This window comes from Dermacentor silvarum, unplaced genomic scaffold (assembly GCF_013339745.2).
Source record: "Dermacentor silvarum isolate Dsil-2018 unplaced genomic scaffold, BIME_Dsil_1.4 Seq59, whole genome shotgun sequence".
Taxonomy (NCBI): Eukaryota; Metazoa; Arthropoda; class Arachnida; order Ixodida; family Ixodidae; genus Dermacentor; species Dermacentor silvarum.
The window spans coordinates 1,669-12,884 of record NW_023606477.1 but is presented as its reverse complement, the minus strand read 5'-3'; the positions used below and the strand labels follow the sequence as shown (position 1 = coordinate 12,884).

Genomic DNA, 11,216 nt, shown 5'->3' with positions numbered 1-11,216 from the left:
AAAAAGATTTGCTGTCTGTGATCTGTCAAGTGAAACCAAGCGGCTAACACATCCATGTTAGCAATATAGTGTTCCGCGATTCAAACACATGGAGCGCGTGGTTACTAGCAATTTTTGCGCCAACGCTGGGTGCTGGGGATACCAACCTGATGCATTGTGGCATACAATAAAAATAAGCGAAAACCTGTGTGCTGCATTTTGACAGAATTTGGCTCTCACAACACCCAAACACACTCACCCTTCAAAATGTGTTCTACCTATTGCCTTGAAAATTTCCACGCCGGAAAAACCACTGGGGTTGCCTTTTCATACATCTACAATTTTCTATTTTTTATGATTTAATAAACGTCTTTCTCTCTCTCTCTCTCCACATTTGCTCAAACTAATAACTTTATGGGAGATGTAGTTTTTTTTTCTTTTTTGCAAAAAAAATTCAAGGAAATAGACATATAACGTTTTCTTTTTTCCTTTGTTGTGCTTCTAATCTAATTAATTAACAACTTGACTAAAAAGTAATTCGTTGCACGTGTGGCCACTCTGAAAGCGCATACATTGAGGATTGTTTCTGTAATACTCACTATAATTGCATATTGTGCACCAATTATCGCCTAAAATTCTACTTTTAGTGTACTAACCTACATCATAAGTGCTGCTACCAGCTCTTCGTACACTATGGAATATACCTACACCTTCTTGCAACTGTGGCCATTCGTATAACGAACGCAGTCTAGGTTCTTATGAGTTGCTTTGTTTAGCTGTCCAACTAACGTTATATTGAAACAAATTGCCGGCATAAATATGGGCTAGTAGCGTTCTTACCAAATTATGTCACAGTTACAACGATCCGATTAAGCGAATGCAGTTTTTGTACGTGTGTGAAATAAATGACGGGTGTCCTCAACGCCTCGAATGAGAGACACCATAAATCTTAATGCATTACTGCAAATGCAAGTACTGGCGGAAATTCCTAGAAACAGCTATCATTTTACAACAAGGCACATGGTGTTGGTGACCATATAATCTGCTGAGAAAGTGGAGTACACTAGTTGTAGTCCTGCCTGAGTTGATGCATTTCTCTTGAGGAGGAGCAAAGAGAAAAAAGTGTTCTTGTTTATACAGGGTGTCCCAGCTATCACGCAGCACGATTAAAAAAAATAGGAACGGCGTTACGCGAAGCCAACCTAGTGCGTATTGTTTCCAGTACAGTGGAGTAGCTGCCAGTAATTTTTTCGTTACTGATATTTAATTAGCTAATTGTAATTCATGATCTCACTCGAGAAGTACTGTCTTAATTATCAAAGTGTCAATGAGAACATTGTAGAGCAACATGCAAAACTCCCGATACAGCTTTCTGTTGCTGAATACGCGCTACATAAATGTGTTTTTCCGAGTGTGAAAGGTGTGAAAGGAGCCCGCGAATACACGCAGATTTGCCGCGCGACTGGCCGCTCGAGGCACCTTGCGTGTATTCGCGGGCTTCGTTCACACTCAGAAAAGCACTTTTATGCCGCACGTATTGACCCACAGAAAGCTGTATCGGGATATTTGCATGTTGCTCTACAATGTTCTCATTGACGCTTTGATAATTAGGACAGTACTTCTCGAGTTAGACAATTAATTACAATTAGCTAATCAAATCTCAGTAACGAAAAAATTACTGCCAGCTACTCCCCTGCACTGGAAACAATACGCACTAGGTTTGCTTCGCGCAACGCTATTGCTCTTTTTTTAAATCGTGCGGCGTGATAGCTGGGACACCCTGTATAGTCTGTTGCGAAAAGCAATTTCCACTAGATATCATATAGAGGACATTTGTATCGCCTTAATAAGAAGATTTATAAATCGGTTATATATCGACGAGAGGGAGAGACGTTTAGTGTATAAGTCTTTTGGCATTGGCTAATTGCCTTCATTATAATCAAAGTCTAGCAAACAAAAAAGCTGGTGTCAAAGGCATATATAGTGCTAACAATTTACGAAATTTTGGATTCGCGCAAGGTAATGACAGTTCATACCAATAAATAGAACACTAACATAGCTTAGCCATTTCTTTTGGGCGAGAACGCTTTCTTCTTGCTCGTCATTTACATAAAAAAATGTCACAGTTTCGCCTAAGGGCGAAGCAATGAATGCGATAGCAACACAGAAATGTCATACGAAGTAAGGTGAGCGGCTTTGGTAGCAATATGAATTGTAGTAAACATGAGCTGATTAAGTAAGCAGGTGTGCTGCGGCGTAAGTACACCGACATGAAGAGAGACTCGATGACCACGAGAAGGCGCGTGTGAAACGGTGGTGTTGATGAGAAGCGCTTCCCGTGGGCAGCGCGCGCGAAGGGCCACACCTGTAGCCCTGCACTGCCGATCGGGGCAGCATTGCATGTGTAGCGTGCGTTGGAAAATGTGGCCCGACTATTACTAACTGTGGTGTGAGCGCGCACAAACAAACACGAATAGATCACACTGAATGACTGCAGACAACGACTGTCAAAACGCTGGCAGCAAGCATACGCCGCCGCGGGCGAAGGTACGTGCGGTCTATCGCTTCAACGGAAACTGAGCGGCGAATGCACGGCGCATAAAGGTCAGAGCCGTGTGGAGATAAGAGACGGTGCGGACGAGCGACGAGCGCGGCTGTTGGCATAGTTGTAGTGCGCCCCCCCCCCCCCCGCCCCCGCTCCCTCCGGCGCTGGCTTCCTGCTGCCTTGCTTGCGCGTGGGAGATGAGTGCGTTCGCTCTCCGTGATAGCGCGCGTCCCCGCACGCTTCCGCTCGGGCATACGGCGCGCGGTGAAGATTTTATCTATAGGGAGCCTGACGGCGACGGCGACGGCGACGACGACGGCGACGCCGACGGCAGAAATCCGGTTGAAGTGTCCATATAATTGCTATCGCAATAAAAATATATTTATATGACGCGAGCGAGACATCAATGTAAAGCTAGAATGTAGCTCTATACGTTGTCTTCTGTCATGCTGAGTTTTGACACTTTTTTAACACGAAAGTGTTTTATGCCGGGGTCCACCAAGACTTCACTGACGTATTTCCGTCACGGAAATACGTCACACGAACATACACGAACATAATACAAAGAAAGAAACCAGAAGAAAAAGTTCCACAAAAATGCAAAATTTGGAAATCGAACCCACGACCTCTCGGTCCGCGACGATAGATCGCCGAGCGTTTAACCCATTGCGCCACAAACGCATTTGCAGAGAGCTACACAGACGCGCCTTATATATCTAACACTCCTCCGTGTACCCGCGCTCTTGCTCGGGGTGGTGCCGCCGCCTACGAGCAGAAAAGAGAAGTACTGCATTATGACACTAACGCGCACCGACAGTGAACGCTTCGGTGGTCTCAGCACTACGACGCCTCAATGCCAGCATTCGAAGGGACGCTGGCATCAAGAAGCACTACCAACGCCACCTAGGTGGCGTTGGTAGTGGCGTTCACCGTACTCAGCACAGCGGAGCGTGGCCTCCGCAATTAGCTCTGAAAATGTTTCTGAAGTTGATCGCGGAGGCTGCAATTACGACGCGCTGTACGCGCTGATTTGACTCGGTGACGATTCAGTTACGTGCTTTGTCTTGCGCGTTGTATTAGTGTGTCAGTTACGTGCTTCGTCTTTCGCGTTGTGCTAGCGTGTGCAGCGTAGTGCAGCTTCCATATGCACGACGGTTGCTCATGGTCATCGACGTTGGTAGTCGTGATGGAGGAGACGTGCCACCAGGCGTCAGCGTGGGTGCATCAACGCCTAAGGGCGCTTTAGCCACAAAACACCAATAGACATTATATATCAATGTGCAATAAACATTACACTACTTCTGTGAAGACACGTTTCACTTTCGTGTTCTATACCGATTCCTATATAAGAGGGATCAACCACATTTTTTACTTTTCTTCATAGCTACAACGCAGCATTCTTTCGAAGTGATCCGCTTTCCCGAGGAACAGATTTTCTTGTCTCTGCAAGTCGAAATCTTCCGGTTTTCCTCCGTACTCTGGTGGCATCAGTTCAGCCGGAATGTCTCCACAAAGTTCCGTCAAGTCACTCCCAATGAAACGCAGCTGCAATAAATCATAAATTGAAAATTATAAGATAAGCTGTTTTGCTAAGTGACCATGAAAGTAAAGTGTACGTGAGTGAAGAAAATAAAAGTGGCCCGTAAATAGATAATACTGTCATCCACGGAACGGAAATGTTTCAGCATTTCAGAATTTTTAAACATTAGTTGGGCAATCCCAACTTTCATAGCAGCTCTTTAACTTAAGCATTATCAACAAATCGCCTGTAGGAGGCATCGTATTCGCACTCAGTAACCTAACTGTAACAATACGTAAACATAACTCTAACGACAGATAATCGTGTACAGTGTTCTTGAAAACTTTCTACGCAATTTTGTGGTGTTGGTGTATCTGCTCTTATTTTCTGAGGTTTCAAAGATGAAAATACCGAGAGAGACAGTGTGCGTTACGCACTTTTAACCTGCTGAACAGAAGGGTAGACAAAACAATTATATTTGAGGCAATCCAATCAATTATACAAATCCCACGAGATTTTCAAGGTCCCTTAAAGTGACCCCGCTATGCTTTTAGAAAGGTGTTTATTATGCCTGGTACAAAGGGGGCAACCCTTCATGAACCTTTTCCAAGAAAGTGTACGAATCTGTCTATCATTTAACTAATTCGCCATGTGTCATCATCTTATTATATGTATACCACTGTACAAAGACAATCTTTATTACCCTTCTCGTGCGTGTATACTTGCTTCGTTTTTTAGTACTCAGTTTCGTAATCTCATCAGAATACTCGCTTGTCTGCCATCCTTGAATATGGTTTGCATTCCTATTAGCCCATTATGTTGTTCTAATGAACCACCGGTTTCATCCTATACGCTTAAGACCACGTGAGCAAATCCACTACCTTTCTCGCGAAGTCAGCTAAAATATCTGCTACATCTGTTTGCTTTCTTATACGCGATGTCGTTTTGATGATTCGTAAAGATACACTCGTCCGTTTATGCTTCAAGCCTAAATCAATAAAACTGTCAGCAATAAAATTTTGCTTGAGACGCCATCGTTCCATTCCGCTCTTTTTTTTTAGCAATGCTGTAACCGGAAGCTGCACCAGGAGAGATCGATACACACCACGTTCGATAGCCGCTTTTTTTCTGTCATCCCACTATGGTACTGTCACAGTGGTATCGCTCCCATTCTGTACGGGGTATGGGCACCTTATCACATAGGCGATTTCGCCATGTTCTTTCGTTAGTACTTTCTAAAATACTTTCTAATAATAACGAACCATCCACGTCAAGAGTGATAAGACTTACGTAATAGTAAACTCAAGCAGAACTTACATTGAATGCACAGGGCGAGAGGTGCCTGATAATACTCGTACGAACACAATAAGCAGGCATAAAGGGACACTAGCGGTGGCAGCATTGCCCACTGGCCGGTGAAAATACCACTTAAGGAACCCGGCCAATAGGCGTCGTGTTTCATTAACCATCTTCATAAGGGCGGATACTAGCGGCGACCTTAAGACGCCAGGAAAAGGCACAATGGTCTTGCGAACAAAACTATAGGCTCCCTACGGCGTTTACATGCCTACTCTTTGGTCTAACTAGTCATGAAAGTGATGGTTAGCTGTTGGCTAACGAGTAGGGCATATTTATTTACTGCTCTCAAAAGGCTGTGTAACCACCACTTCAAGGTTGCCACAAATTCATATATACCGAGCCAATTACTGTCAAAACGAAATGGTAACCTCACATAGTACCTTGAACTACAGTGAAATGGTGTTTCTTCAGAAAGTAAAAATAGATTCTAGTGCACCATTGATGTTGTTGTATGTTGACTTGTGTATGTTGAAATTCAAGACGAAAATAGGCGGGCCTGGAGGAACACGCAGCAATATCCAGAACAGCATTCAGCATCATTGATTAAAAAGTAGGTGAGTATTTTCAGTTTCCATTTCCTTGCTACTTTTGTGGGCACATAACGACATACAAACAGGGATATCCGGATGGAATGCTTCACATGGTTTACAATAGTGATGCGACTAATTTTGTCAAAAGCTTTTTGGTGAAATATAATACTATAGGTAAAAAATTGTATGGGATAAAATTTGCTGTAGTCGACTTTAAGCATTAGGACATTTTTATTGTTTGCTTGGTAAATTCACCGACCAGTACACCCTATAATATCGTTCGTATGGAAGATGCCGGCTTTGTTTCAATATTGCGGATAGAATTATGCCCACGACGGGCTTAATAATATTACCCATAGAAAATGGGATTCCACGACCCGCCTGCTCCCACTAATCTATGCTTCCTGCTCAGGTTCAGTTATACCATCGGCTACTAACTTGCAATATTTCTCATAAGATTGCACGAAGTATCGCATAAACAAATATAGAACAATGTTTATTCAATCGGAGTGGTTTTGAAAAGTAATTGCTAGCAAAGGATGGGATGCGGCGGTTTCAGTGCCCACTAGTGGTTATGCTTGGGCTGTCTGAGCAGCTGCCATGAATTTTCAGAGATTTCAAGCGGCAGTCTTTAAAAAATGTTACATGAGGGCATATTGAGGAATCTCGCATTTCGTCCTTGCACATGCTCGAAAAGCATGTAGACACTACAGTTAGAGAGTACCAATATTCAGCATAATTACAGAATCGCGACTAGCCCTCAAAAGCGTAATAACAAGGATAATAATAACCTCCTATTCCTATGAACAATTATAGCTATCCATATGAATCTGCGGATATAATATCAGCACATTTGCTTGGTGCAAGCTGATCAAAGCCTTGTGTCATTGGCACTTATTCGCGACGTCGCGGTAGGCTACATTGCAGTTGATGCCTTACCCGCTTCTGCAGCTTCTCCGACAGAAATGATTTCACAAGGCCATAAAGGGTCTCTGTTACAGGTGGGCAGTTTATGAAGTAGACCCCTTTGATCCGGACAGGCATCGTGTCCTGAAAATTGGTCGACAAATGCAAACTGTTAAACCAAACAGCATAGATGTGCCACTATTTAGAATGTGTAACTACATGGTTGATATTGTTCCTTTTCTACATTTTATAGTAGGGCAAACAGATTTATTGTAAACTATATTAAGGGAAGAAGATAATTGATAACTGGAAGTTCATATTCATGGTGAATATATTAAAAATCTTGGAGCATGACACCAATGAGAATTTCATAATTTTTGCGTGGCAATAAGCTTCATCACTTTCCCAAATTGATCTAGTTTATCGTATGTTTTATCTGACCATACTTGCAAAAGTAAATCATAATCAGTTATCAGAAATCAACGTGTGTATTCTCTAAACGTTCGAAACAATATTTAGGCATGTAAGCTTCCAAAATGTCTTCGGTGAATAATACGTGTTTCACACTTGCCTGTGCAAGAATAATGACCCTTCGGGCAAACTTTGGTGTGAGCTGCACCAGGTGACGAGCGCCGAAGCCTTTCAGGTCTACAAGTGCTACACCTCCGCGAATCTGTATTTCTTCGTCTTGGAGGCCCGATTCCAGGGCGACTAACACACATCTTGCCAAATCATCCATAGAACAAATGTTTGGATTCCAGGCACCTGTGGCGACAAGAAAAAATGTGTAACCTTTACCAGTAATTTAAGCGTCAATAGGACGCATTGAACTTTGGCCCTGTATATACCTGCCTTGTGACGATAATGTATTGTGGTTATATTCATCAGCAGAGGAAGCCATTACGCTAAAATTGCAATCTGAATAATAAAAGCCTAGTTTCACCAGCTAGGCTGACTCAGTTACTATGGGGAAGTGCTACTGTTAACTAGGTGGCGAGTTCGACGCCCCATCAGGGCACTAACATCGATACGGGGCTGGCATACGTGCCTAGAGCTTCTTCCCCTCCTACCACTACGTCGCATTGCATAGCCCGTCAGTTGCTCAGGATTTTCTTTAATATGAGGACAGAGGTCTAAAAGAATGAGGTTCGTTTGCTCCAAAGGACTGTCTTCTAGGGGGACTGGATATGGCTTTACCACGACAAATATATATCTGGAACATTATAGGCGGACAGCCACATTAATGTTGCATCAAAGCAATCACAAATGGCAATTTGTAAACGCTACTAAACAATCTGAAGAAGAGTGTTGAACGTACTGAACTTCACGAGTATATGTCGAATAGAGCATACAAGTTCTATCGCAGCGAGTTGTTACCTTCGTGATCAGCCGAAATTATTTATTACAACCTCTATAATGGCCTCTTTCACTGATTTATCATGTCCATCATTCGCAATAAACGAAATAATAACTTGGCTTGGCTCACCAAAATTGACATAAGCGACAGCCCTTCCTTGGGAATCTCTTTCCTTCGCGTACATGATGAGCTTGTGTTCGTTGAAGACAGCCTGGTAGGGAATACTCGACGGAGTCAAGTTGTCAAAATACTCTGGAATGTCTCTGCGAGCACGCAAATATCTCTTGATTGTCCTCACGGTATCAGGTACCTTGAATTTTCGGGCACGAAGAAACATGAGGAGGATGTCGTCATCTCGAGGAATTTGAATCTGGCTGTTTTCTGCAGGTAAGAAACACAGTCGGTTAAGTTACTCTCGCGGCACACGCGCCGAGAAGTCACGCTGCCAGCTACAGCTGGTCTAGCAAGTACTTATATGTAAATATTGCTATCATCTAGCGCCGCGAAGCCTGCATGGTGCCTCCGAAGTGAATGGCGTGCTGGTGGACGCACTGTGGAGCGCATCATGCGCCAGCCGGGCTCCTTCCTGGCACTTTTTTTCTCGACACGCTGCGCTATCTGATGGCGCTGCCGAGAATCCCACGCGTGGCCTCCACCACGAGATGTGTGGCGCGCCGGACGCTGGGAATTGCGTCCTCTCTGGCCGCACAACCAGTGGCACATATACAGAGACCCAAATTGGCGAGGTTCATAACTGAGCGCAAAATACCCAGTGCCTTCCTGGCGCACCTCGCTAAAGCGTTGGCGTGAAATACTTTCATAGAAAAGTGCCACATAACAGATGCATTTGTAGCACAGTTTGCTAAAGCGTTGGGTTGCTGTCCTTGAGCAGCTCATGTGAAGTGGGCTCCATTCTGCCCACCACGGGATAAATTTTGAAGGTTTTCTAAAGGTCCATCCGGGCTCAGCGAAGCTTCGATTCTGGTGAACATCAAAGAAATTAAAGGGATATTTATTGTCATTATAGAGGCGGCACATTCCCAGTGCAGATTACTCAGTTACCGAAGTTGGCGTCAATTACGTTCATTGAAGAGTGGTCACACCTACTGTCACATACCCAGTGACCCAAGTTGGTACCAAAAGAGGCTCACTGAAGGGCAGCACAGACCAAGCGGCACATAGTATAGTGTGCCACAAGTAAGCGCGAAAGAGATTGATTGAAGAGCGGTAAAAGCCCATGCCTCATACGCAGTATCACATCCCTAGCGACCCATGACAGAGTAAAGAGGTTCGTTGAAGTACGGAGCATAGATAAACAGTGCTACATAACCACTGACTCAAGTTCGAGCGACGACTGGTTTCTAACCCCGCTCCCTCGGCACAGCTGCCCGACGCGCTGCCGATTAGACCATGGAGTACCCAGAGACCAAGGTATGCGGGATAATGGTTACACACATACATACATACATACATACATACATACATGCATAAATACATACATACATACATACATGCATACATACATGCATAAATACATACATACATACATACATACATACATACATACATACATACATACATACATACATACATACACAGATACATACATACATACATACATACATACATACATACATACCTGAGCACGAGGTCGCGGGATCGAATCCCGGCCACGGCGGCCGCATTTCGATGGGGGCGAAATGCAAAACACCCGTGTACTTAGATTTAGGTGCACGTTAAAGAACCCCAGGTGGTCCAAATTTCCGGAGTCCCCCACTACGGCGTGCCTCATAATCAGAACTGGTTTTGGCACGTAAAACCCCATAATTAATTTTTTCAACATACATACATACATACATACATTACATACATACATACATACATACATACATACATACATACATACATACATACATACATACATACATACATACGCAGTTAGCCCCAGGAAAATTTGACAGGTACCCTAAGAATGTCATTCACATTAAAATTCTGTCAGGCATCGTAGTTATGTCATGTTCTATTTAGTATTGTTGAACGAATAACTTTTCGTAAAACCACCGACTAGAGACAAGAAAAGTTTGGTAATTTATGCAAAGAGTAATTCAGGCATCTGCTTTTATTACTTCCTATACATTTGTCCCTTAGCAATACCGAAAATTTAAAGCAAGAATCTCAAGGAAAACGAAATATCTCAGTTGAGAACGCACATTATAAAAGTATCCATTCCTGAAAAACTGAACAGGGGTACACAAAGTGTTCATATGATTTGTCTTACCATCGAGAAGTTTCTTAAGGTCTGCTAAGGATTCTCGTTTCACTTCTTCTGTTTCTCCCAGCTCTGTCTTGGCCAAGGTTTTCAAGTCTTTCATATTGTCGGGTACAGAAGATGCGACTTCAGGGGCTGTAATCAAAAGATGAAACGCTGAAAAGTGAAGTACAATGTATTTCTTTGGACAAAAATATCTGTGTTTTTATAGTGGCAACTGTAATTTTTATCGCAATAAAATCGGGCAGTACCGTGTATATACACTGAAGCCGTCACATCTTATTGGCGGTTTGCTGAATTTGATCCAGTATATATGTTAAAAAGTCGTACAGGTAAAGACCAACTTACGAATAAACCCTGCTTCATTAGCTTAGATTCTCAAGATGGTTATTAACCTGTAGCAATGGATCTGCTGCTGAGCGCAAGGTCGCAGACTTGATTAAGGCCACAACCACGAAAATTCAATGGGAACACAATGTAAAAAATCATCAAACTGCTGCAATTCCTGCAGCTCCTAACTCATGCATTCTGACTGCAGTTAATTCGCTGACCAATCCATTGTGAGTTGGATTAAAGGGTTGCAGTTCTGTGGAAAGCCTTTAAGCGGTAAGCGGTAAGCTTGGTGGGCCACAGGACAAAAATATGCAACGGTATTGTGACGACGAGGAAGACAATGGATATGATAATGGCTGCACGGCGACGACTGTGGTGCTCTGGCGATGATGATGATGACGACGACGACGACACCATGA

At 43.4% G+C, this 11,216-nt stretch overlaps 1 protein-coding gene across 1 annotated transcript; it reads right to left on the bottom strand.

Moving 5' to 3' along the window:
• Positions 1–3,892: 3,892 nt before the first annotated feature.
• Positions 3,893–10,616, bottom strand: LOC119435269 (retinaldehyde-binding protein 1-like). Its single transcript, XM_037702181.2, has 5 exons — positions 10,474–10,616; positions 8,325–8,576; positions 7,410–7,603; positions 6,872–6,982; positions 3,893–4,069 (listed from the first exon to the last, which is right to left on the bottom strand). Exons 1-5 carry the CDS (start codon positions 10,565–10,567, stop codon positions 3,893–3,895), a joined length of 828 nt encoding a protein of 275 aa, XP_037558109.2. The 5' UTR covers positions 10,568–10,616.
• Positions 10,617–11,216: the final 600 nt, after the last annotated feature.

Excerpts from the sequence above, each read along its gene's own strand:
- LOC119435269 (XM_037702181.2), bottom strand. The coding sequence starts at position 10,567 with ATGAAAGACTTGAAAACCTTGGCCAAGACAGAGCTGGGAGAAACAGAA. Across the intron at positions 8,577-10,473 it reads CCTTAAGAAACTTCTCGATG|AAAACAGCCAGATTCAAATT; the intron begins GTAAGACAAATC and ends TCTTACCTGCAG. Across the intron at positions 4,070-6,871 it reads CGGAGAAGCTGCAGAAGCGG|CTGCGTTTCATTGGGAGTGA; the intron begins GTAAGGCATCAA and ends GATTTATTGCAG.